Genomic DNA, 27,956 nt, shown 5'->3' with positions numbered 1-27,956 from the left:
TGCTTATTTTAATTTGTTTACTTTTATGAATGACATTGAGCATCTTTTCATGTGTTTACTGACCTTTTCTGTTTTCTCTTTTGTGAGGTCTCCGTTTCAAGTCTTTGTCAACTTTTCTATTGGGTCGTTTGCTGCTTTTCTTCCCATTTCTTTCATGGAACTATTTCACATTTTGGAGATTTATCCTTTAGCAGTTAAATCCATTAAACTATCATCTCCTCTTTTGTGCTTATATTTTGATAATTTTATGGCTTTTAAACTTAACCTGTATTTTAATGTAGTTGATTTTGTCCATTGTTTGTCTTACTTTTCTATATATTGATGAAGAAATTCTTCTTTTTTCCTAAAGTCAAAGGATATTCTGCTATATTTTATTGTAAAGGATATAAATTTTTCTTTTCTAATTAAGTATTTACTCTGTCAATAATTGTTTTCTCTTTTTTCCCCAATTAATTAATTAATTAATTTAGCTGCCTCGATTCTTAGTTGCATTCTGGGCTGCTCTCTCGAGTTGTGTGACTCGCGGTGGGTTTAGCCGCCGTACAGCATGTGAGATCTTAGTTCCCCTACCAGGGATCGAACCTGCATCCTCTGCATTTGAAGGCAGATTCTTAACTACAGGACCACCAGGGAAGTCTCGTTTTCTTCTTTTAAATAAGGAAGTTTGCACAGAACATTGTACTGGGCTGTCATTTTCTTACTGATCTCTAATACCAGTTCCTTTCTATTTCACATTTTCATACATGCATTAAGTATGCTTCTGGGCTCTTTATTCTGTACCATTAATCGGTTATGTCTATCTCTGAGTAAACACCACAGTATATTACCAGTAATTTATAATAAGCTTCACTATCTAGTAGAACCAGAGCTCTTCAACTTGATCTTTTTCTTTAGAATATGTTATATCTTTTTGGCCTTTTGCTTATTCATATGCCTTTTAAAATAAACTTGTCAAGTTCCATAGAAACATGGCTGGAATTTGGATTAGAATTACGTCTATAGGACAAGTGGAGGAGAACTGACAATTTTTAACTCAAGGTCTATTCCTGACATGAAATATGTCCATTTATTTTGGTCATCTTTAATGGCTGTCAATAGCACTTTATAATTTTTAGTGTAACAGTCTTACTTAGGTTTTGTTAATCGTTATTCCTGAGAACATTATATTTTTAGTGCAAAAGTAATTACATTTTCTCACTGTTGTTTCTTAAGTGCATAAAAATGCAATTAACTCTTGTCCAATAATGTTCTAAAGTGAAAGTGTCAGTCATAGCCGTGCCTGATTCTCTGTGACCCCATAGACTGTAGCCCACCAGGCTCCTCTGTCCATGGAATTGTCCAGGCAAGAATACTGGAGTGGATTCCCATTCCCTTCTCCAGGGGATCTTCCCCACCCAGGGATCAAACCCAGGTCTCCTGCATTGTAGGCAGGTTCTTTACCATCGGAGCCACCAGGGAAGCCCCCAGGTTCTTTATCAACTCATTAAATCCTCTCATCAACTCTACGAAGGGGAGATCTGTTAACCATAATCACACTTTATTTCAGCATTCAAACCACCGCGTCAATTTGGCAACCGGAATTTGGAGTAAGGCAGAGTGTGTAGAAGCGAGAAGAGAGAAGTAAAGCGATTGCGCCTCTTACGGAGAAGAGAACCTGCCACAGAACAAAATGCTGTTGGTTTCCCGGTGCCTGATGAAGAAGAGGAAAGGGTGGTCTGCACAAAATTTCGGTTCCATTCTGCAGCACCGGGAGTTCCTGACCACGGCAGTGGCCCCGGCTGCCTCTGTGCCCTCCTCATTGACCTCCACGAAGCATTTGTGTGCAACCTTGGACATGGGCACATTCTTCTTAGCTGACATTCCGGAAAAGTCTGCCTTGGCTTCCTCGAAAGCATCAGTCATTCCTAAACTTCGAAGAAAAGCCTCCAAGTCATAACTCGCCTCCAGCTTTAATCTGGGAAGAAAAACTTGAACTTTCTCCTCAGTCAGCTTTTCTGGACTCGTCCAGGTTCTGAACTTCTCATATGTAAGTGCTTTTTCCACCTGAAATAATGAAGAGTTAAGTCTTAAAAGCTAGAGGACAATAGCCCAGTACCCACCCACCTATTGGCTCACTAACCCCTCCCCCTCATGACCTGTGACTTGACACTGAGTTCTGTTCCAGGATAATCTACAGGATATTTCCTCTTATAAACACACCAAAATTTTCCCTCTATTTCTTGCATTTTCCCTTTTTTATGGATACAAGAGAGTAACAGCTAGGAAACACCTGAGACAAAGATAGGGTTTTATTTTGAACTATCTGGAGCAAATTCATGTCAAGTTGGTTTTTTAGTTTAGGAAATTCTCATAACCAATTTATTGTATTTATGTAGATGATACCACTTTAATGGCAGAAAGTGAAGAGGAACTAAAGAGCCTCTTGATGAAGGTGAAAAAAGAGAGTGAAAAAGCTGGCTTAAAACTCAGCATTCAAAAACTAAGATATGGCAAATAGATGGGGAAACAGTATCAGATTTCATTTTTCTGGGCTCCAAAATCAATGTGGACAGTGACTACAATCACGGAGTTAAGACGATTGCTCCTTGGAAGAAGAGCTATGACCAACCTGCTGCTGCTGCTAAGTCACTTCAGTTGTGTCCGACTCTGTGTGACCCCATAGACGGGAGCCCACCAGGCTCCCCTGTCCCTGGGATTCTCCAGGCAAGAACACTGGAGTGGGTTGCCATTTCCTTCTCCAATGCATGAAAGTGAAAAGTAAAAGTGAAGTCGCTCAGTCGTGTCCGACCCTCAGCGACCCCATGGACTGCAGCCTACCAGGGTCCTCCATCCATAGGATTTTCTAGGCAAGAGTACTGAAGTGGGGTGCCATTGCCTTCTCCAATGACCAACCTAGACAGTGTTTTAAAAAGCAGAGACATCACCTTGCTGACAAACTACGTATAGTCAAAGCTATGGCTTTTCCAGTAGTCATGTATGGATGTGAGAGTTGGACCATTAAGAAGGCTGAGTGCCAAAGAACTGACACTTTTGAACTGTGGTGTTGGAGAAGATTCTTAAGAGTTCCTTGGACTGCAGGGAGATCAAACCAGTCAATCCTACAGGAAATTAACCCTGAATATTCATTGGCAGGACTGATGCTGAAGCGGAAGCTCCAATACTTTGGCCACCTGATTGGAAGAGCTGACTCATTGAAAAGACCCTAATGCAGGGAAAAATTAAGGATGAGATGGTTGGATGGCATCACTGACTCAATGGACATGAGTTTTAGCAAACTCAGGGAGATGATGAAGGACAGGGAAGCCTGGCATGCTGCAGTTCATGGGGCTCCAAGAGTTACACATGACTTAGCAACTGAACAACATCAAATGCAATACAGTATCGTGAGTTTGAGAAGCTGTTGACCAAAGAGAGAAAAGCATGACTTAGAACTCGGCTGAATGAAAAAGGGAGAACTCCGTGATTCTGGGGGAGGAGGGCAGGATGGGAAATCCCACAGGACTGTTGCTTCTGGCATCCTTGCTTGCCCTCTGCCTGTTCTGGGGGTAGCTTCAAGCCCTCCCAGATCCAGCCTTCATTCTTGTTTATTAACAAGGAAAATATACAGAGGAGCATCTTCCCCTCAACCAGCAGAAGTCCAGGTGAGAGCTCCTCTCCAGTGGCAGATGTTTGGATGGCAGTTCTATTCCTAGACTTTCCTAATTTTCTTTTTTTTGGGGGGGTGAGGAGCTTTTGAAAAAATTGAAATATATGTGATATACAACATTGTATAAATTTGACATGTCATGTTAGTGTCATACATTTATATATTGAAATATAATTGCCATTATGGCAATGATTAATACCTCATATTATATAACTATCATTTATTTTTTATTTGTTTATTATTAACTGGAGGATAATTGCCTCATAATGTAGCACTGGTTTCTGCCATTCATCAACATGAGTCAGCCATACGTGTGTGTGTATATATATATATATGTCCCTCCCTATTGAACCTCCCTCCCACCTCCCACCCTGTCCCAACCCTGTAGGTTGTCACAGAGCACAGGGTTTGAGCTCCCTGCATCATAGAGCAAATTCCCAGTGGCTACCTACTTTACCTGTGGAAATGTGCATGTTTCTATGCTACTCTCTCAGTTCATCCCACCCTCTCCTACCCCCGCTGTGTCCACAGGTCTCTTCTCCATGTCTGCATCTCATTTTCTTAAAGTTGCCATGACAGATCTCTTCCTTGCTTTATGCCAGGAGGTTCCTGATTCCATAGAGAAGCCAAGGAAATCAGGCAGGCCCTCCCCTCACAGGTGTGGGCCGGCGTGTGCCGGCGTGCTGGAGCTAGCTTGCATCTTCTGCAAAAGTCAACTGTTAAACCCTTGGGAGCCTAAACCTGGCCATGGTGCAGGTATTCACACCACAGGAATCAGCACACATTGTAAGTGAGGGCTTCCCCCACACCTAAGGGGCCAGATAACCAGCACACTGTCGCTCCTGCACCTCCCACCCTGTAAATTTACTTTCCCCCAACCTGAACCCTCTTTTCCTGTCATGGGAAAATATCCTTTTCTTCCTGTCTAAGAAAAATTCCTCACCTGTACTTTAGACTCTTGCTCCTCAAAATTGGGTTTATGACCAACAGCATCTGTATCACTTGGAATCTTGTCAGAAATGCAAAATCTCAGGCCATAATTCCCCTAACTCAGAATCTGTATTTTAACAGGATCCCATTAGATTAATATGCACATATTAAAGTGTTTGAGGAACACTGCTCAGAACTATCTTTATCTTTTTCCTGTTCTTTTGTTCAATAATTACTGGGCTCGCAACTAGCCCCTCCCTTCAGAATAAATAATAGTGTTCTTATTTTTGGAACTCTCTTTGTTTAGGCTTCATCAGAATTTGTTTATTCCAGAAATTCCACTCCTAGGTGTACACTCAATGGAAATGCACACACATGTTCATCAAAAGTCACGCAGTGGTGTTCATTTAGCACTCTTTAGAACAACCCTCTGGAGAAAGAAATGGCAACCCACTCCAGTATTCTTGCCTGGAGAATTTCGTGGACAGAGGAGCCAGGCAGGCTACAGTCCATTGAAGACTTAGACACAACTGAGAGACTCTCACTCACTTACTCACTTAGTACAACCCTAAACTGGAAATGCCTCAAATGCAATCCAGTGGATGCACTTTTGAAAATGAGCTCAGGCTACTTAGGATTGCCAAGGGGAAGGACTGGGGGAAGGGATAGTTAGGGAGAGTGGGGTGGACATGTATACACTGCTACATTTAAAACGGATAGCCAGCAATGACCTAATGTAGAGCACAGGGAACTCTGCACGATGGTACATGGCAGCTAGATGGGAGGGGAGGTTGGGGGAGAATGGATGCAAGCATATATATGCATATATGGCTGAGTCCCTTCACTGTTCACCTGAAATTATTACAGCATTGTTAATCAGCTATATCCCAATACAGAATAAAAAGTTTAAAAAAAAAAAAAACATGCGCAGACTGGATCCGTAGACACTCAGACTTCATGTCAAGGGCTTACCACAGCAAGATCCGTGTTCTCATCAGGCAGAAGGATGAGCATGCTCAGCTCGGCCCCCACGTAGGGCAGCTCCAGGACCTGGGCAGGCACCTCCTTCACGTGCCCCATTTTAAACTTGGCTTGCTTGAACATCATCTGTACTGTCTTCTTCTCCTGATAAAAACATGAAACTAAAATCAAATCACTGAAAAATAACACAGAGTACTAAGAACTGGTATGTCTAATTCACAGAACCCTTGTCGTTCAGTCACTAAGTCACGTCTGACTCTTTGTAACCCCATGGACTGTAGCCACCAGGCGCCTCTGTCCATGGGATTCTTTAGGCAAGACACTGGAGTGGGTTGCCATTTCCTTCTCCAAGAGATATTCCTGACCCAGAGGTCGATCCTATGTCTCCTGCATTGCAGGCGGATTCTTTACCACTGAGCTACCAGGGAAGCCCGTGGAACATAACATATCAGATCAGATCAGATCAGTCGCTCAGTCGTGTCCAACTCTTTGCGACCCATGAATCGCAGCACGCCAGGTCTCCCTGTCCCTCACCAACTCCCGGAGTTCACTGAGACTCACGTCCATCGAGTCAGTGATGCCATCCAGCCATCTCATCCTCTGTCGTCCCCTTCTCCTCCTGCCCCCAATCCCTCCCAGCATCAGAGTCTTTTCCAATGAGTCAACTCTTCTCATGAGGTGACCGAAGTATTGGAGTTTCAGCCTCACCATCATTCCTTCCAAAGAAATCCCAGGGCTGATCTCCTTCAGAATGGACTGGTTGGATCTCCTTGCAGTCCAAGGGACTCTCAAGAGTCTTCTCCAACACCACAGTTCAAAAGCATCAATTCTTCAGTGCTCAGCCCTCTTCACAGTCCAACTCTCACATCCATACATGACCACAGGAAAAACCATAGCCTTGACTAGATGAACCTTTGTTGGCAAAGTAATGTCTCTGCTTTTGAATATGCTATCTAGGTTGGTCATAACTTTCCTTCCAAGGAGTAAGCGTCTTTTAATTTCATGGCTGCAGTCACCATCTGTAGTGATTTTGGAGCCCAGAAAAATAAAGTCTGACACTGTTTCCACTGTTTCCCCATCTATTTCCCATGAAGTGGTGCGACCAGATGCCATGATCTTTGTTTTCTGAATGTTGAGCTTTAAGCCAACTTTTTCACTCTCCTCTTTCACTTTCATCAAGAGGCTTTTGAGTTCCTCTTCACTTTCTGCCATAAGGGTGGTGTCATCTGCATATCTGAGGTTATTGATATTTCTCCCTGCAATCTTGATTCCAGCTTGTGTTTCTTCCAGTCCAGCGTTTCTTATGATGTACTCTGCATATAAGTTAAATAAACAGGGTGACAATATACAGCCTTGACGAACTCCTTTTCCTATTTGGAACCAGTCTGTTGTTCCATGTCCAGTTCTAACTGTTGCTTCCTGACCTGCATACAAATTTCTCAAGAGGCAGATCAGGTGGTCTGATATTCCCATCTCTTTCAGAATTTTCCACAGTTTATTGTGATCCATACAGTCAAAGGCTTTGGCATAGTCAATAAAGCAGAAATAGATGTTTTTCTGGAACTCTCTTGCTTTTTCCATGATCCAGCAGATGTTGGCAATTTGATCTCTGGTTCCTCTGCCTTTTCTAAAACCAGCTTGAACATCAGGGAGTTCACGGTTCACATATTGCTTAAGCCTGGCTTGGAGAATTTTGAGCATTACTTTACTAGCGTATGAGATGAGTGCAATTGTGTGGTAGTTTGAGCATTCTTTGGCATTGCTTTTCTTTGGGATTGGAATGAAAACTGACCTTTTCCAGTCCTGTGGCCACTGCTGAGTTTTCCAAATTTGCTGGCATATTGAGTGCAGCACTTTCACAGCATCATCTTTCAGGATTTGGAATAGCTCAACTGGAATTCCATCACCTCCACTAGCTTTGTTCATAGTGATGCTTTCTAAGGCCCGCTTGACTTCACATTCCAGGATGTCTGGCTCTAGGTCAGTGATCACACCATCGTGATTATCTGGGTCGTGAAGATCTTTTTTGTACAGTTCTTCTGTGTATTCTTGCCATCTCTTCTTAATACCTTCTGCTTCTGTTAGGTCCATACCATTTCTGTCCTTTATCGAGCTCATCTTTGCATGAAATGTTCCTTTGGTATCTCTGATTTTCTTGAAGAGATCCCTAGTCTTTCCCATTCTGTTGTTTTCCTCTATTTCTTTGCATAGATTGCTGAAGAAGGCTTTCTTATCTCTTCTTGCTATTCTTTGGAACTCTGCATTCAGATGTTTATATCTTTCCTTTTCTCCTTTGCTTTTCGCTTCCCTTCTTTTCACAGCTATTTGTAAGGCCTCCCCAGACAGCCATTTTGCTTTTTTGCATTTCTTTTCTATGGGAATGGTCTTGATCCCTGTCTCCTGTACAATGTCACAAACCTCATTCCATAGTTCATCAGGCACTCTATCTTTCAGATCTAGGCCCTTAAATCTATTTCTCATTTCCACTGTATAATCATAAGGGATTTGATTTAGGTCATACCTGAATGGTCTAGTGGTTTTCCCTACTTTCTTCAATTTAAGTCTGAATTTGGCAATAAGGAATGGCAAACATAACATATAGGTACATATAATTATTGTTTCTATGCATTTATGCTGATTGATGCAAAATCTTCATTAGTACATACTAGCGTTGAGTAATAACATTCCATTGTCCCAGCAGATCAAGTACTACCATGTGGGAGAGAAAAAATTGATGAATAGAGACATAAAACTCTTTATATTATCCTCAGAAGAAATTGTGTTTTTTCTCTTTTTAAAAGATAAGTAGAGTAGCACTCGCAGGGACCTTTTAATTAAAAAATTATTTCTCGAAGTTAATAGGAAAATGAACTAATATTCAAATCTTTACCCTGGAAGATTTATTTAGAAAAGGTATATAGGCCAGAGGGAGTTACACTTTTACTCTGAAAAGTTGCTCAATTATATAATTGGCGCTACGGCCTTGCTTTTCTTGGAGGGAAAACCTTGATGAGATGTCCAGAGTCCACCATTTTTAGAGACTGCAACAAATGTATTCTGGGCATGTAAATTTTTGTGCAATATGCTATTATCAAGTGGATGGAGGTCAAATTCCAAGCTGAGAGTTATTGACCTCAGCCATTATCATATTCAAAAGTGAAAGGAGAAAAGTTTTTTAAAGTTAGGTATAGAAGTCTAAAAATCAAACACATAGCATGATGACTATGGTTAATAATAGTGTGGATTAATAATATAATAATATGGAATGCTGGACATTTGCTAAGAGGGTAGATTTCAGGTGCTGTCATCAAGAAAATATATGGTAACTATGTGAGCAAAAGATATCTTAATTAGCTTCACTGCAGTAATCATTTCACTGTGTATCTCAAATCCTCTTCTTATACACCTTAAATATGTAAACTTTTTATTTTTTAAAAAAAGATCCAAAAATAAATAAAAACAAAGCTCTCCTGAACATTTGCTAACACTTTTTTTCTTGTATTCCAAATTGTACAGCCATAAATTCTAAGGCAATAAATAGGCATAGTTGTCATTGACAATTGCGAGAAAAAGTCTAAATACACTCAGTGATCAAATAATACAAATATAACGCCAAGGCTTAGAAGAAATTTTCTTTCAATCCAAATAATATGACCAGAGACAGATCGACTTGACCAAGGATCCAAAAACAAAAAGATCAATATAACAATTATTTTGGTATTTCTCTTTCCCATTCCAGTAAGAGATATACAGGGGACATGAAATTTATTCAGAAATACATTAAGAATCAAGACAGTGTAAAATAAATTATTTTTCCATTCCTTCACAGTCTTTAGAAAGTAGCAATATGTCTGCAAAATGTTTTCCTACCTGGTTAGTCTTAAAGGGCATTCCCCTTGTGTGCTTTCTGTCAAACTGCTCATTCCACTTGCCTTTGAAATAGATGGCATTCACCAGGACCAGCTTAGTCAGAGGACCGACTGTGCCAGCCCCCAGTATCTCTGATATCTTACCTATAAAGAATATAAGAGAAAGTTACTGCTATTGGGGGAGAATAAACTTTTCTTTTATAGAAGTTCTCTCTCTCGATATTGAAAAAAGGCTGGAATTCTGCCGTTCTGGCTGCCTGAGGACTCAGGGAGATGATGTTTCATGCGGGGCACACATATAGTGTAGTATTTGTCTTTAAACAACAATCTTGAAGCAGAGACTAACACTAGGTTTAAGCATTTTTCAGAAATCACCACTTCATAAGCCCAAGAAAAATATCAGATTGGCATTGGGGCTTCCCTGATGGCTCAGACAATGAAGAATCTGCCCGCAATGTGGGAGATCCAGGTTCAATCCCTGGGTCGGGAAGATTGCCCTGGAGAAGGGAATGGCTACTCGCTCCAGTATGCTTGCCTGGAGAATCCCACGGACAGAGGGGCCTGGCAGGCTACAGTCCATGTCAGAATGGCATTACCTGCTTCAAAACCCAGCAAACATACACACAGTCTACTGGAAACAGCGTCAGAGTGGTCACACCGAGGAGGTCACATCCGGACGGTCTTGGCTCTGTCTCCCTTATAACACCACCTCTCCCAAAATGAAAACCGCTCACCTTCCGTCTTCTCCATCACCCAGTCGTTTATGTGTTTCCTGCATTCTTCAGTGTCTTCAGCAAAGGACAGCTCCTCCAGGTCAGCCTGATAGAACTTCTGGCAGGATTCTTTAAAAGCCTACAAATGCAGAATACCAAGGGTGGCCATATTCTACTTGGCAAAATTTCCTAAAAGTGTGAAAACATTTTTTTCTTAACATGTTTCTGGCATAAATGCTTGTACAGGGCACTCTGTACTTTAAAACTCATTTGTGCAATTAATCAAAATGTACAGACCACTGGCACTGTGCCAGGTGCGGGATGCCAGGGTAAAGACAGGACTTTGGACCTGAGGTGGCTCACAGTCTGCGGAGAGAGAAATATATATACCCAGAGAGTTGCAAGATGTTTTGAGAATATGGACAGCAGCAGCTATGCACAAAACAGCCTGCGAACTTTCCTGTCAAACACTCCATGTTGACCTTCTGTTTGATTTTTATCTCCTCCACTATGTGGTCTAACCACGTTTTACTCATTTCTGTATGACCAGAACAGACCAGAGTGTCCAAAACATCCTTATGGAATGATTGGAAGACTTGAACTAGACTATCAAAAGATCTTCCAGGTCTTCCAGGAGTGGAATCATTGTGTGTGTGTGTGTGTGTGTGTGTGTGTAGGGAATTAGGGAGAAAAGTAGCAAGGGATAAGCCATGAAATGTAAGTTGGGGTCAAATCAGGAAGGGCATTACATGCAACACATTAAAATCCACAGGTAACTCACCTCACAAAAACTTGTTTTCTGATATAATGTGCCTGGCAATTGGCTCCCATCCTCCGCCCATCTCCTGTCCTCAAACATGTTAGTTTCTACGGAGGAAAGAAGATGCAGAGAGAAGAAGAACCCAAGCGACCATGAAAAGTGGAGAACAATCCTCTGTGTCCTCAATATTCCCCAATTACAGTATTCAAAAATCTGGCTGATATTCAAAAATGAACATCCATAAACCAGGATTTCCTGGAATCACAAGTACTTATCCTGCTGCTGCTAAGTCGCTTCAGTCGTGTCCGACTCTGTGCGACCCCATAGATGGTGGCCCACCAGGCTCCCCCATCCCTGGGATTCTCCAGGCAAGAACACTGGAGTAGGTACTTATCCTAGAAAACCTAACTAGCTGAAGGACTCAGAATCATCTCCAAGGATACTGAACCCCAGACCAGGCAGTCTGCACTGGGTAGCACCCAACAGCAGCCAGGACAAGGTTATATTTGAGTCTTACATAATAATCCTTGGAACTGCTGACTGCTAAGATGGCCAGACTTACCCTGATCATTTCATTAATCTTAAAATAACATCTCTCTGTTTACAGTAGAGCACAATTTTTTGGATCTCACTTATTGAATAATGGACTAGAGACCTTTGGAATTATACACTGCAGTAAATAGGAAATACTCAGATTCAAAATCTTATTTTTTAGCGACAGATTTTAATTTTAGAAAGACTATTCTATCATTTACCAACAAAAGTCCGTCTAGTCAAAGCTATAGTTTTTCCAGTAGTCATGTATGGATGTGAGAGTTGGACTATAAAGAAAGCTGAGCACTGAAGAATTGATGCTTTTGAACTGTGGTGTTGGAGAAGACTCTTGAGAGTCCCTTGGACACCAAGGAGATCCAATCCTAAAGGAAATCACTCCTGAATATTTGTTGGAAGGACTGATGCTTGAAGCTGAAACTCCAATACTTTGGCTACCTGATGTGAAGAACTGACTCATTTGAGAAGACCCTGATGCTGGGAAAAATTGAAGGTGGGAGGAGAAGGGGACGACAGAGAGTGAGATGGTTGGATGGCATCACTGACTCAATGGACATGAGTTTGAGTAAACTCCGGGAGTTGCTGATGAACAGGGAGACCTGGCATGCTGCAGTCCATGGGGTCACAAAGAGCCGGACACGACTGAGTGACTGAACGGAACTGAATTCTATGCTGCACTTGGAGAGATCATTTAGAAAACAAACTAATAGTGTAGACCGTGTGAGAGCCTGGACACAGGCAATGACGATGGTGATTCAGAAGAGGGGACAAATTTAAGAGACTTTGCATGGTCAGCTCCACAGAAAGTGCCCAGTAAAGATGAGACAAGGGTTAGGGGTTGTGGTCATTGAGATGGGGGTGGGGGAAAGGCAGGTGTGGGTGCAGGAAGACGGACAAATTGAAATTGACATCTGGGAGTATGATATATCAGAAACAGTCATTTTTTTTAAAGGACACAGTTCAGAAGCAATCATAAAATTCTCAAATACAGAAGTATAATTCTAAGCACATTTTTAAGGCAGCACAACTATACTTTATTTCTGCTCTTCCATAATTCTGTTTTATTTTCAGTGTCTTTTTTTATCGATGTGGGAGCACTACTTACTGGCAGGAAATCACATGTCTTTTCCCCAAAGAGTCTGTTGGCAGTTCTGAGCAGGCACTGTGGGCCGGACGTGCTGATTTCCCTGAGGAGTGACTGGAAACCTTGATGGACATCTCCACTTTCATTCAGACAAAGTGCCTGGTGATAGAAGACAAGAACACTAACTTTTTTTTTTTTAATTTTATTTTATTTTTAAACTTTACATAATTGTATTAGTTTTGCCAAATATCAAAATGAATCCGCCACAGGTATACATGTGTTCCCCATCCTGAACCCTCCTCCCTCCTCCCTCCCCATTCCATCCCTCTGGGTCGTCCCAGTGCACCAGCCCCAAGCATCCAGTATCGTGCATCGAACCTGGACTGGCAACTCGTTTCATACATGATATTTTACATGTTTCAATTCCATTCTCTCAAATCTTCCCACCCTCTCCCTCTCCCAGAGTCCATAAGACTGTTCTTTTAACATGCCATTTTCTCCCTCAAAGAGCTCTTCCCAAGCAAATTTCTGCACTGAAAATAACAAAGGATCATATTTTAAAAGGAGTTTGGTTTGACCATCTAGCACAGAGTTTCTCAACCTTGAAATATAGACTTTTGGGGCCACAAACCTGGGGGCTCAGCGGTAAAGAATCCACCTGCTAATGCAGAAGACATAGGAGAGATGGGTTTGATTCCCGGGTTGGGAAGATCCCCTGGAGGAGGAAATGGCAACCCACTCCAGTACTCTTGCCTGGGAAATCCCATGGACAGAAATCCCAAGGTGGGCTACAGTCCATGCGGTCTCAAGAGTTGGACTCGACTTAGCAACTAAACCACCACCACCACTTTGCTGTGAGGCTGTCCTGCACACACGAGAATATTTAGCTGCACTTCTGGCCTCTGTCCACTAGATGTCAGCAGCACCTCTCGGGAACGACAACCAACACAGTCCAGACCTTGTCAAGTGTCCCGGGGATGCCGAATCGCCCCCAGGTGGACAGCCCTGCTCTAGCAGGTTTAGCTCTGCCAGGAAGGCAGCGCATAATCATTCAGGAAGGAGACTGAATAGAACAGGTCATGCAATGACCTCTAGGATACAAGAATGAGCAGAAATAGACATGGGAATGTTTCATTGGGAATTCCACAGAAGTCCTCCACTCTTGATGGGATCAAATCGGAGTGAGAATTAAGTCTGTTCCCTTATCTCCCAACACCACCAGCCCAAAGCCTCCCTCCTCCAGGGAGCTGAAAGAAACAGCCACCCGGGACTCATCTGTGGCTGAGGAAGGATTCTGAGGAGGGTCCCTGCACCCTGATATTTGGGGAACATGATGCATATATGACAGTTTTCTGGGACCCTTTCACCACGGAGTCTACCTCCCTAAAGCAATAGCCACTACCTCCCTGGTGCATGCGTGTGTGCTCAGTCACTTCAGTCGTGTCTGACTCTTTGCAACCCCATAGACTGTAGCCCACCAGGCCCCCTTGTCCATGGGATTCCCAAGGCAAGAATATTGGAGCAGGTTGCCATTTCCTTCTCCAGGGGATCTTCCTGAGCCAGGGATTGAACCCCATCTCCTACATCTCCTGCACTGGCAGGCTGATTCTTTACCCAGTGAGCCACCTGGAAAGCCCACTTCATTGGTAGCCAAGGTCATATATAAACCATGTCAGGTCAATCAGATTATATATTGATTGATTGATTATATATACATATATATATATATATATATGGCTGAGCTCTTTCTATATATATATATAGTTCATATCCTAAAAATTCCAGAAGATATAAGTCCCCATTTGTGTTGCACTTTTTCCACTTATGCGTAACATTATACTAGAAACAACACATTAAACAAAAAATTCATTTACACAGTAGCATTTCCATTTGAGATATGACATTAGCAAAAGTTTAAAATAGAACAAAGTTGGAATTCTTGGCTTTTTTGTGGAACAGAATTGTAGTTTCCCTGGCTCATCAAGGGAAACATAGCAAACACCCTCTTCCAACAACACAAGGGAAGACTCTACACATGGACATCATGAGACAGTCCACCCTGAAATCAGATTGATTATATTCTTTGCAGCCAAAGATGGAGAAGCTCTATACAGTCAGCAAAAACAAGACCAGGAGCTGACTGTGGCTCAGATTATGAACTCCTTATTGCCAAATTCAGATTTAAATTGAAGAAAATAGTGAAAACCACTAGACCATTCAGGTATGACCTAAATCAGATCCCTTATGATTATACAGTGGAAGTGAGAAATAGATTCAAGGGATTATATCTGACAGACCAAGTGCCTGATGAACTATGGACAGAGGTTAGGGACATTGTATAGGAGATAAGAATGAAGACTATCCCCATGAAAAAGGAATGGATAAAAGCAAAATGGCTGTCTTAGGAGGTCTGACAAATAGCTGTGAAAAGAAGACAAGAAAAAAGCAAAGGAGAAAAGGACAGATAAACCCATTTGAATGCAGAGCTCCAAAGAATAGCAAGGAGAGATAAGAAAGCCTTCCTCAGTGATCAATGCAAAGAAAGAGAGGAAAACAATAGAATGGGAAAGAACAGAGATCTCTTCAAGAAAAGTAGAGATACTAAGGGAACGTTTCATGCAAAGATGGGCTCAATAAAGGACAGAAATGGTATGGACCTAAGAGAAGCAGAAGCTATTAAGAAGAGGTGGCAAGAATACACAGAAGAACTGTACAAAAAAGAGCTTCATGACCCAGATAATCACAATGGTATGATCACTCACCTAGAGCCAGACATCCTGGAATGTGAAGTCAAGTGGGCCTTAGAAAGCATCACTACGAACAAAGCTAGTGGAGGTGATGGAATTCCAGTTGAGCTATTTTAAATCTTGACAGATGATGTTGTGAAAGTGCTGCACTCAATAGGCCAGCAAATTTGGAAAACTCAGCAGTGGCCACAGGACTGGATAAGGTCAGTTTTCATTCCAAACCCAAAGAAAGGCAATGCCAAAGAAGGCTCAAACTACCGCACAATTGTACTCTTCTCACACAGTAGTAAAGTAATGTTCAAAATTCTCCAAGCCAGGCTTCAACATGAACCCTGAACTTCCAAATGTTCAAGCTGGATTTAGAAAAGGCAGAGGAACCAGAGATCAAATTGCTAACATCCGCTGGATCATCTAAAAAGCAAGAGTGTTCCAGAAAAACATCTACTTCTGCTTTATTGACTATGCCAAAGCCTTTGACTGTGTGGACCACAGCAAACTATGGAAAATTCTTAAAGAGATGGGAATACGAGACCACCTGACCTGCCTCTTGAGAAATCTGTATGCAGGTCAGGAGGCAACTGTTAGAACTGGACATGGAACAACAGACTGGTTCCAAATAGGAAAAGGAGTACGTCAAGGCTATATACTGTCCCCCTGCTTATTTACCTTATATGCAGAGTACATCATGAGAAACGCTGGGCTGGAAGAAGCACAAGCTGGAATCAAGACTGCCAGGAGAAATATCAATACCCTCACATATGCAATTGACACCACCCTTATGGCAGAAAGTGAAGAAGAACTAAAGAGTCTCTTGATGAAAGTGAAAGAGTGAAAAAGTTGGCTTAAAGCTCAACATTCAGAAAACAAAGATCATGGCATCTGGTCCCATCACTTAATGGCAAATAGATGGGGAAACAGTGGCTGACTTTCTTTTTGGGGGTTCCAAAAGCACTGCAGATGGTGACTGAAGCCATGAAAAGACACTTACTCCTTGGAAGGAAAGTTATGACCAACCTAGATGGCATATTAAAAAGCAGACATTACTTTGCCAATAAAGGTCTGTCTATTCAAGGCAATGATTTTTCCAGTAGTCATGTATGTATGTGAGATTTGGACTATAAAGAAAACTGAGCACCGAAGAATTGCTGCTTTTGTACTGTGGTGCTGGAGAAGACTCTTGAGAGTCCCATGGACTGCAAGGAGATCCAACCAGTCTATCCTAAAGGAAATCAGTCCTGAATGTTCATTGGATGCTGAAGCAGAAACTCCAATACTCTGGCCACCTAATGGGAAGGACTGACTCATTTGAAAAGACCCTGATGCTGGGAAAGATTGAAGGCAGGAGGAGAAGGGGACCACAGAGGAATAGATGGTTGGATGGTACCACCAACTCAATGGACATGAGTTTGAGTAAACTCCGGGAGCTGGTGATGGCCATGGAGGCCTGGCATGCTGCAGAGAGTCAGACATGACCCAGCAACTGAACTGAACTCGCTCATCAAAGATGCAGGAAACAACACTCAGTGTCTCCTGTGAAAACTAGGAGATTTCTCTCACACAATTCTTCCCACTTTCAGGTCTGCATTCTTTCCATCACTCCAGTGCCCCTCCCAGACTCATTGGCATCCATCAGCGGGTGTGAGGCAGGAACAGAGCAGCCCTGTGAAAGCAGAGGAACCCACATACCTGGGACATCTGGGCCGCCGTGTTCCCCTTGGCCCCCATTAACACCATGGTCAGGACAGAGGAGAGGCTCAGCGGAGAGAAGAACACGTTTCTCAAGTGGTCCTCTTCACCCAACATTTTTAATAAGTTGATGGCAAAAGTGCCATTTGCTTCGCAGAGAGCATCCATCGGTAGAGGTCTGTAGCAAAAGCCAAACACAGGCACGTCAGCCACGCCCTCCACTACTCACCTGCATTCGTGCCCCATCTGTGGACACTGGGTGTGGTCAGCAAAGCAGCTGCACCCTCAAACACGCGCGTCGAATCCTGGAAACCTGTGGGTGAGACTGAATTAAGGATCTTGTGATGGAGAGCATCACCTGGATCACCGGGTGAGCTCGGTGTAATCACAGGCTTCTTATAAGAGGACCGCAAGGGACTTCCCTGGTGGTCCAGCCATTAAGCTCTGTGCTCCCAATGCAGGGGTTCCAGGTTCAATCTCGGAGAACAAGATCCCATGTGCCAAAACTAAGACTCAGCACAGCCAAATAAATAAACATTAAAAAAAAAAAAAAGGCAGGAGGGTCAGAGGCAGAGAAGGAGATATGAGGATGGAAGCAAATATCAGGATGATGTGGGGTCAGAAACCAAAGAACACAGGCAGCCTCTTAGAGCTGCAAAATGCAAGGAACTGGACTCTGCCCTAGAGCCCCGAGAGAAAAAAAAAGTAGCTCTGCCAAACTCTTCTGGACATCTGACCTCTAGAAGTGTAAGATAAACCCCCTATTACTGATCATTCTCCCTCAGTTTGGTGTCTCTGGCATAATCTTTAAGCAACATTCTATGAGTTAATAACAATTTTCTGTAAATAAAAATGTCATTTACATACATACATCTTCTTACATAGTTGCCTATATAGTTCAGTTCAGTCACTCAGTCGTGTCCGACTCTTTGTGACCCCATGGACTGCAGCACGCCAGGCTTTCCTGTCCATCACCAACTCCTGGAGTTTACTCAAACTCATGTCCATTGAGTTGGTGATGCCATCCAACCGTCTCATCCTCTGTTGTCCCCTCCTCCTCCTGCTTTCAATCTTTCTCAGCATCAGGGTCTTTTCAAATAAGTCAGTTCTTCGCAACAGGTGTCCAAAGTATTAGAGTTTCAGTTCAGCATCAGTCCTTCCAATGAACATTCAGGACTGATTTCCTTTAGGATGGACTGGGTGGATCTCCTTGCAGTCCAAGGGACTCTCAAGGGTCTTCTCCAACACCACAGTTCAAAAGCATCAATTCTTTGGCACTCAGCTTTCTTTATAGTCCAACTCTCACATCCATACATGATTACTGGAAAAACCATAGCTTTGACTAGACAGACCTTTGTTGGCAAAGTAATGTCTCTGCTTTTTAATATGCTGTCTATGTTGGTCATAGCTTTTCTTAAAAGGAGCAAGCGTCTTTTCATTTCACGGCTGCAGTCACCACCTGCAGTGATGGGCTCTACAGAGCCCCCAAAAATAAAGTCTGCCACTGTTTCCATTGTTTCCCCATCTATTTGCCATGAAATGATGGGACAAGATGTCATGATCTTAGTTTTCTGAATGTTGAGTTTTAAGCCTATTTTTTCACTCTCCTCTTTCACTTTCATCAAGAGGCTCTTTAGCTCTTCTTTGCTTTCTGCCATAAGGGTGGTGTCATCTTCATCTTCTGAAGTCATTGATATTTCTCCTTGATTCCAGCTTGTGCTTCATCCAGCCCAGCATTTCTCATGATATACTCTGCATATAAGTTAAATAAGCAGGGTGACAATAAACAGCATTGACGTACTCCTATTTGGAACCAATCTGTTCCATGTCCAGTTCTAACTGTTGCTTCCTGACCTGCATACAGATTTCCCAGGAAGCAAGTCAGGTGGTCTGGTATTCCCATCTCTAAGAATTTTTCAGAGTTTGTTGTGGTCCACACAGTCAAAGGCTTTGGCATAGTTGTATATATAATATCCCTACAATTGTAGCATTCTGTTCCTTTCATTCATCATTATAGCACATTTTCCCTCATTAAAACTATTTGTAAACATGTTTTCCCTTTCCCCACCAACTCCCAAACCCTGTTGTTGTTGTTTCTCTGTTGTCACACTTTTTTTTTTCTTACCATGCTTTTGTTTCTTTTAAGCCAAAGACAGAGTGTTGTCACACTCTGACACAGGCACAGAGGATTGAGTTAATCATCTTGCTCAGTTCATGGGCTTTAAAAAGGCCTCCTCCCCGCCATCCTAATCTCAATCCCATATTATCTCACATGAAAACAGCCAGAAACAGACTTCCCTGGTGGTCCAGTGGTTAAGATTCCATCTTCCAGTGCAAGGGGTATGGGTTTGGTCCCTGGTCTCAGACCTAAGTTTCCACATGCTGTGGGGTTCAATCAAAATTTTTTTAATAAGAAAAAGAAAACAGCTAGATGGATTTCAATGGTATTGGAGGGTTTGTTTGGGACAGCCTTCCCTAAAATGCAGGTTCCTGGAAAAACACAAAATGCACTTTAAATCAGAAGGACTCAAAAAAAAAAAAAAAAATACAGTTTTCCACTGGTGGTGTTGAAATTGGACTAAGATCTGTGAGAGGGGGCCCCCTGGGAATGTAGATAGAATATGAAGCCCAGATCTCAAGTCATGGGGTGGGCAGTTTGAATCAGGAACTCATTACCGATGCAGCCTTGACCTTCCCCCAGCTTAACTAAATTACAGACAAGATTCTTCCCAACTCTGATCCCTGGCCTCCCTTTCCTTAAAGAACTTACTGTAGGCAATTGGTCATCATAAGTTTTTTCTCTGCTTCTTGGCAGCTAAACATTTTGAAAAGCCTCTTTCTTATTTTACAACCCTAGACACTCTTTCTCAAGCCCCTAGAAGCCAGTTCTTTAAAATAAAATCATCAAGGAAGATGGTCTCCATGGGACAGGGCGAGAAAAACGTCAGCAGCCACCTTGCTGCCAGTTGCGAGAAGTTTTTGCAGCTGATTAGTATAATTTTAGAAAAAAATTATAAACCTTGCATTTATCTCTATTAAACCTTCTCAAAACCTTGGCTCCTAGTCAGTAAATTACTAAAACTCATCAACTCATCTCAGTTTCCCTGAGTCTCTTTACTCTTACAGTTGAGAGCATTTTGGAAAATAAAAGGACAAATCATCACCCATAATCCCATGATCCTATAAGCTCATCTTTTCTATTATATGATCCTTTTAAAAAATGTATATGTATCTTTTTAACTCAAAAATTGTAAAGTGACACAAGAACAATATGTTCCAGTTTGAAAAACTAGCAAACGAGCAAAACCAAAAGTACTGGAAGCTCTACCTAGAGATATGGGTCATCACGCCTTTGTTCATTTTTATAAGCAGATGGGTCACCCTCTGGTCCTTCATCTTTCAGTCTCCCAGTGGACTGACTGGGCTTCCTGAAACCGTCTCGAAAGTGAATCTCATTAAGCTTTGGAGGGGCTCAGACAGAAGGGGCAAGTGAAGGGGGTGGGGGAAGGGCAGCATTTCAACCAGAGCCTCCTCACTGTTGAATGGTTCCTTTGAAGCTGCTAAGAAATTGTTTCAAGAGAAGATGTCTTTGGCTTAAAAGAAACAAAAGCATGGTAGGAAAAAAAAAAAGTGTGACATTCACCCTAAGTATAAAACAGTCCCATCCAGAACAGATTACTTAAAGTTTGGCGGGAAAAATGTATTAAAACGTCATCCAAGAAAATACAACAGTGCTCTATAGTTAATACTTAATAGAGGGACAAAATGTTGTTTTTTTCGGCCCTCAGTTCAGTAAGTCTCTCCAGGGACTTCAGCTCCTAGGTTCCAACACGAGGGCTGCAGGAGTTGGAAGGCTGATATACTTGAAGTGGGCAAGTCCCACACAGAGCAGGACCCAGCCTGCCTCCTCGCCACTTCTGGTCAGAAAATAAAAACCTAGGAGCCAGGAAACCGTTATTCACTCAGTCGTGTCAGACTCTTTGTGACCCCATGGACTGTACCCACCAGGCTCCTCTGTCCATGGGATTCTCGAGACAAGAATACTGGAGAGGGTAGCCATTCCCTTCTCCAGTGGATCTCCCGACCCAGGAATAGAACCGGAGTCTCCCGCATTACAGGCAGACTCTTTACTGGCTGACCCACCAGGGAAGCCAAGAGGGATATTGAAACCTGATAGCAATGCACCTATCAGAAAGTGGCAGCAAAGAGATTCAAAGAAGGAGAGAATTCGGTACCTGGAGATGAAAGACAGGAATAAATTTGGATTGGATTTTACAGGAGCATAGAAGCTTTGGAAAAATGCACAACATGACTTTAAGTTGTGAGTTAAGTTTTACCCAGGATCTTACTGAGGTAAACTATAGTAAGGGAGATAGGCTCTCTGACATAGCTCCGAGCGGGCAGGCAGAAAAGCACGATTTGAGCTACAGAATGCCTGCAGTCAGCCGTTCAGCTCAGTAAAAGGTCACTGCTAGTCACGAGGACCAGAGAGCACAGCTAGTGCTTTTAGCGCTTTGTGATGTAGGGGAAGATGCAAGAATCTCGGCTTATTAATTTTTTTCCAGTGAAATCTCTAAGGAGCCTGTTTTCCCAAAGTACAGAGTGGCTTATCCTGTTTTTCATTCTGATTTCTGTTCAGGGTACACTGTCAGCCAGCGACTGCAGCAGCTCAACACCTGATCCTCGTAGAACTGGAAGGTGAGCAGCATTCTTTGTGTCACAGGAGCCAGGGTGAGGCTGGCATAAGCTTATGCTGGTGAGTGAGTCTGCACACGTGTCTGTGTGTGTCTGTGAGTGTGCAGTTGTCCAATCTGCACAGGCAAAGGAATGAACTGGAATATCACATGAATTTCCTCTTTACATTTTAACTGCTCTTAATTGTAAATGTCTAATTTCAGGTTTCTTCCACATTTCCCCTTTCTTCATCTCATCTCCTCACCTCCATTCCTTTTCAACATCTGGGTGCTAGCCTGTGGCTGAGTATTTTCCATCATCATGTTCCCCAAGCACTGAAACACCCTTGCACACACTCACACGCAAGTGCACCTCTCAGATGCGTCCCAGCTCACACCAGTGAAAAGATTTTACTTTCAGCCAATAAAATGGATTGGCATTAAACTTGTTTTCCTTTTACGGTGAACAATGTCAGGACAATTAAAATACTGTCCTCAGGTCTCAGAAGAAACTAGCAGATTCAGCCACAAAAGCAAGCCTTCTGCTTCCAAGGAGATCTCTCTCAGTATCCATGAGGGGTTGATTCCATAAGCCCCCTGGATACCAAAATCCAAAGACACTTAAGTCCCTTCTATGAAATGGTGTAGTATTTGCATATAAACTACACATATTCTCTTGTCTACTTTAAATCATCTCTAGATTATTTATAATCCCTCACACAATGTAAAATGCTATGTAAATAGTTGCCAGAGGGTGCAATTTCAAGTTTTGCTTTTGAGAACTTTCTGGAATTTTTTTTTTCAAACATTTGCAGTCTCTTGTGGGTTCTGTAGAAGCAGAACCTCTGATAGAGTAGAGGACTGACTGTATTCAGCATCATTTCCTCCTGGGACAGAATGCCTGTCACGTCCCTGCTCGACCCCTCACCTCCAACCAATGAAGTGAAGTGAAGTGAAAGTTGCTCAGTCGTGTCCAACTCCTTGGGACCCCATGGACTATATAGTCCCTGGAATTCTCCAGGCCAGAATGCTGGAGTGCGTAGCCTTTCCCTTCTCCAGGGGATCTTCCTCACCCAGGGATCGAACCTGGGTCTCTGGCATTACAGACAGATTCTTTACCAAATGAGCCACCAGGGAAGCCCAAAATTCTGGAGTCAGAGGCGCTACCATTGCGCCACAAGGTCACAAAAAACAGAGACGCCCAAACAGGGTCATGAACCCTGGCCCCTCAGATTAAAAGTCTGATGCTGTACCGACTGAGCTATCCAGGCATACATACATCCAACCCATACATACATCCAAAAGTGAATTTGTTCAAAGAGCGTTTATGTCGAACTTTCCTTATAAGATTTTGGAAGATTAAAAAAAAAAAAACAACAAAGGCCATAATTCCTGACTGTGAAGAGGAAAAGTTAAAATTTTATGTAACCTCCTGCTCCTTCTACCTCTGTAACTCAGCTTGCTCCTTGCAAAGTCTGGATCACGCAGGTCACATAGTCTCAGAAAGTGGGGACTTATAATACTAAGAACTGGAGCTTATCTCACTCATCCTCGTCCTGCTCTTTTCAGCTGTCCCGCCTCTGCAAACTTGCTTAATCATGCCTGTCCATGTAAAGGTCAGGCATTCCCTTCCCTATCTTGACTGCTGTTCCCGCTCACACGTAACCCCTTAGTTAAAACCAACCTAATAACAGCTAGTGTTGCCCACTATGCTGCTGCTGTTAAGTCACGTCAGTCATGTCCGACTCTGTGTGACCCCATAGAAGGCAGCCCACCAGGCTCCCCCGTCCCTGGGATTCTCCGGGCAAGAACACTGGAGTGGGTTGCCATTTCCTTCTCCAATGCATGAAAGTGAAAAGTGAAAGGGAGGTCACTCAGTCATGTTCGACTCTTAGCGACCCCATGGACTGCAGCCTACCAGGCTCCTCCGTCCATGGGAGTTTCCAGGCAAGAGTACTGGAGTGGGGTGCCATTGCCTTCTCTGGTTGCCCACTATAGTCTGTCTATAAAAACTCTGTAATCCCTTTGGGCTCAGAGCTTGGAGTGTTAACTCCTCTGGGTCCACCTGCATAATAAATCTGAGTTCTCCAACTCTCCGAGTGTGGTGCTTGGTTTCTCAAGTACTGGTTTCTGCAACAACTGGGAGCTCCCACCCTTGGGGAGATACACACGCATAAATGCATGGTTTCAAGCTGGCCTGTACTCTGTATCAGGATAAACAACAAAGTGCTAAGGAAGCCAACAGTAAAGCAGAAAGAAATCTCTTCAAAAGCCCAGGAGAAGGGGAGCAGTAAGTTGGTTCTCAAAGACTGGCAGGAGCTCTGGAAGGGAGTGAGCGTCAGGGCCAGCAGGTGCACAGAATGGACAGGAAGCACATGGTCCACGTGGGGCCCAGGGAGCAGGTGAGTGCAGCTTCCTACCAGAGGCACAGTGCCTGGGACAGGAAGGGGGCACCCCATACACCAGGTTGAGAGTTTGGGACTTGAGCTATGATCTAGGAAGCCAGGCAGTTTTCAAACAAAGACTTTATATGAGTTTTAGAAAAAGATTGTGGCTCATGGTTTGGTGTAAAAAAAAAACTGGGGACCCCTGTTACTGACTAGAGACTCCCCAACACAGAGAAAAGGTCTGCACTAGAGAGTGGAGGATGGAACTGCCAGGCTCAGGGGTTGATCACGTGAGGATAAGGAGGAGGACAGAGTCCCAGGAAGAGGCTCTTAGCTAATCCATCCAAAGGGTGGGACACCAACCACAGGAAGTTATATGAGTCAGCTTGGAATGGGGAAGGTGCTACATTCTGTTTGAGATGAGTGGAACATACCATTTCAAGGGCTCCGGTAACAAAGACTGCCCAGGGTTGTTTGTGAACACAGGGAGGGGACTTAAGAGGATAGGAGGCTCTAGAGCAAGAGATTGACAGCCCTTAGTCTGCATCCACATTCCAGGAACCTCTAGGTAAATGGATGGAATTAGAACGTACAGGTGGAGGCCTAAGAGGAAAAAAAAATCTACTTTGTTCTGGGGAATTTCCCATTTTCACAGGTAGTGAGAGGAAAAGCCAAGAGACTAGGACCCAGCAATCCTGATGTCCTGGGAGAACTGGACATGAGTAAGGGACCAGGGAAGTGGGGAGGATGGAGGAGGAGAGGAAGGCAGCACCCCAGGCTGGACCAGGGAGCGGTGGGGGGTGGCAGTTCAGACCTTAAATCCCTCATCAGAGTTGGTGGGAGCAGGAACCAGGGAGCTGGAGGTATCCGGGGAGTGTGCAGTCTACACTGTGACTGCTGAGGATGGGGAGACGGGGAGGAAGCTGTTTGTTTCACGTGAGAGAGAGGGCTTCCCTGGTAGCTCAGCTGGTAAAGAATCCGCCTGCAATATGGGAGGCCTGGGTCGGGAAGATCCCCTGGAGGGAGGGCATGGCAACCCCTCCAGCATTCCTGCCTGGAGAATCTCATGGACAGAGGAGCCTGGCGGGGTAGAAGACCCCATGGGGTCGCAAGGAATCCGACGTGACTGAGCGACTAAGCGCAGCAGAACACAGAGAGAGGAGCCCATGAATAAGAACAGATGAACAGATGTTAAAGAAAAAAAAGAAAGAAATACAGAAAGAAAAGGAAGTAAAGAAGGGAGGGACAGAGGGGAGGAGGAACACATAGAAGAATGTGGAGGAGGGGAGGGAGGGGGGCTGGTTACACCCAATAAGCTGGAGGCCCGGCACCTTCCTGAGCTCACCGGAGGCTTCACTCACCTGGAGTTTTCCAGGCGAGGCTGCGGTGGGCGCCACAGACCTCCAGCTGCGCCCCGCCACCCCCCCCCCCCCCACCACCCGGTCCCCCGCCGACTCCCCCTCTCCCCGTCCGCCCCCAACCTTGTTAGAAGTATCACAGACTTTAGAATTGATAATAATCATGGTCTGTTAACCGTTTTTGCCCCTGGGAAACAAAACTATTAATGGAAATTCAGTATAGTAATTAAAGAGCCTATAGGCTTCCCTCCCCCTTCTCACCCTTCACCCCCCGCCCACACCAGGGCTCCTGCCAGTCCTCCTCCCGGAACCGCAGCCCGGGCGGGGCTCCCGGCCGCGCCCTCCCTACCCGCAAATCGCAGCGCAGTGGAGTCAGCAGGCCCATGTCGCCCCAACTCCGGGGACCACCCTGTGACCCAGGGTGGGTCTGCACTCCAGAGCTCGGGCATCCTAGTCCCGTCCTTGGAGATTCACCCTTGAGGTCCCAACCCAGCGGGCCGGGATCCCGCGGGTGCGGCGGGGCCCGGGGCGACCCCGGCCCCGCGGCTCTCCTGCCCGGATACCCCTGCGGGCCTTCCCCTGGTCCTCTCCACCTCCCTGCTCAGACCCGCGTTGCCTCCGGCTTCCCGCCGTCCCTACAACTACAACGTCCCCAGGCTAGAGGCAGCCGCCTGGGTACCCGGAGGGCTCGGGAGCCCCCGGAGACCGGGTACCTGGGAGATTCCTGCTGCGGCGGCGGCGGCTCTTCCAGCTCGGTGGATGTTTCACGTCAGCTTTGAGTTGGGACCAGGCTTCCGGCGGTGACTCAGAACTACGGGAGACGGCCCGGCCCGTGTAGCAGCTGGACCGTGGGCGGAGGCTGAGCCTCGCGCGTATCTCCCTTCCCCGGGCCCGAGAGAGCAGACGGATTGGTGGTGGAGGCTAGCGCCTGATCCTCCGAGGGTGTTTGCAGAAGGCTTCGCCCGTTAGGGAATGGGTTTGCTTTCCTGGGTTAATTTGCCATAGTCTTAGGACTTCCCTGGTGGTTCAGATGGTAAAGCGTCTGCCTACAATGCCAGAGACTCGGCTTCAATCCCTGGGTTGGGAAGATCTGGAGAAGGAAATGGCAACCCACACCAGTATTCTTGGCTGGAAAATCCCATGGCCGGTGGAGTCTGTAGGCTACAGTCCATGGGGTCGCAAAGAGTCGGGGACAGGACTGAGCACTTCACTTTCACTTTTCCTTAGCTTATTTAGAGGGCTCCCCAGGTGGAGCTAAGTGGTATAAAGAACTTCCCTGCCAATGCAGGAGACATGAGTTGTGGGGCTCGATCCCTTGGTTGGGAAGATCACCTGGAGAAAGAAATGGCAACTCACTCCAGTATTCTTGCCTGGGAAATCCCATGGAGGAGCCTGGTGGACTGCAGTCCATGGGGTCACAAAGAGACAGACACAACTGAAGTGACTTAGCACACATGCCCAGCTTGTTTAATACGCCTTGTTTAGTAAGCCTACGGAAGAGAACTTTAAAAATCCAGATTCCAGTCTGTCTAGTTACATTTTTAGCCACTACACGAATGTCTGTATTATTGAACATGTTGTTCAGTCGCTCAGTGCTGTCTGACTCTTTGTGACCTCTTGGACTGTAGCCCCCTGGGTCCCTCTGTCCAAGGGATTTCCCAGGCAAGAATACTGGAGTGGATTGCCATTTTCTTCTCCAGGATTGAATTTGCATCTTCTGCATTGGCTGGCAGATTCTTTACCACCAGAGCCACCAGGGAAGCCCATATGCTCTTTAATTACTATACTGCTTTTTCCATTAATAGTTTTGTTCTCCCTGGGGGAAAAAGGGAGATTAACAGACCATAATTATTATTTATTGTTCTAAAGTCTATGATACTTCTAAAAAGACAGGCTATATACATTTGCACTAAAGGAGAAAAACAAATACCAGGGAATACTTTAAGCCTCATTATTGAAAAAGCCTGATGAGTGCACACACATACATGTGTGTCCAGGATGACTGCAGTTTATTTTGCAATCATTTTTTGTACTAGCATCTACTTTGAGTCTATTTCCCCCTCGAGTTTGTAAGCTTCATGACTCCAGGAGACAGGGGACAAGGGTCCATCTGTGTTCAGAAGCAGAGTCTTATGCCCCAAATATCAACTGATACAGCATAGATATCTAGTAACCATTTTTTAAATGAATGACTGCCTGAATGCATCTTCCTAGCCTGCAGTTTCTACTATCATCCTTTTTCCTCTTGTTTGTTTGGAAAATATTGTGTTGAATGTTCTTAGACTGTCAGCTTCTGACAGAGTCACTCTGGTCTTCCTTTATCTTGGCTTGGTTTCTAGGCTTCCTGTTCACTTGTTAACCTACTTTTCTTTTGAGTCCACATGATACGAAAAACCTAAGGACTTTAATGCGATAGAACACAGACACAGGGATTTCTTTTGTTGTTACTTAATGTGAGGTGCTGTGGGTAGAGGCAAAACGTTACATGATGATATGATAAAATGTCATATATACTACAGTTTCCCTTCTTTGGAGCTAAAGCAAAGAACCCGGGTCTCCTGTATTGCAGG

At 44.2% G+C, this 27,956-nt stretch overlaps 1 protein-coding gene and 1 non-coding gene across 3 annotated transcripts; both read right to left on the bottom strand.

Annotated features, from left to right (window-relative positions):
* Window positions 1-1,516: 1,516 nt before the first annotated feature.
* LOC102389067 (serpin B8) lies at window positions 1,517-26,254 on the bottom strand. Of its 2 annotated transcripts, XM_006071725.4 has the most exons (7): window positions 26,100-26,254; window positions 16,969-17,146; window positions 12,557-12,694; window positions 10,161-10,278; window positions 9,428-9,570; window positions 5,549-5,701; window positions 1,517-2,043 (listed from the first exon to the last, which is right to left on the bottom strand). In XM_006071725.4, the coding sequence occupies exons 2-7, from the start codon at window positions 17,134-17,136 to the stop codon at window positions 1,639-1,641; spliced, it is 1,125 nt and encodes a 374-aa protein (XP_006071787.4). In that variant the 5' UTR covers window positions 17,137-17,146; window positions 26,100-26,254; the 3' UTR covers window positions 1,517-1,638. The 2 variants fall into 2 exon arrangements, with proteins under 2 accessions (XP_006071787.4, XP_006071788.4); XM_006071726.4 differs by lacking the exons at window positions 16,969-17,146; window positions 26,100-26,254 and adding an exon at window positions 10,921-11,006 and having other exon boundaries at window positions 12,557-12,695.
* TRNAK-UUU lies at window positions 22,840-22,912 on the bottom strand. The gene has a single exon. It is a non-coding gene; the product is annotated as a tRNA-Lys (tRNA).
* Window positions 26,255-27,956: the final 1,702 nt, after the last annotated feature.

The sequence above is a fragment of the Bubalus bubalis genome, chromosome 22 (assembly GCF_019923935.1).
Source record: "Bubalus bubalis isolate 160015118507 breed Murrah chromosome 22, NDDB_SH_1, whole genome shotgun sequence".
NCBI lineage: Eukaryota > Metazoa > Chordata > Mammalia > Artiodactyla > Bovidae > Bubalus > Bubalus bubalis.
This window is presented reverse-complemented; position numbering and strand designations above follow the sequence as displayed.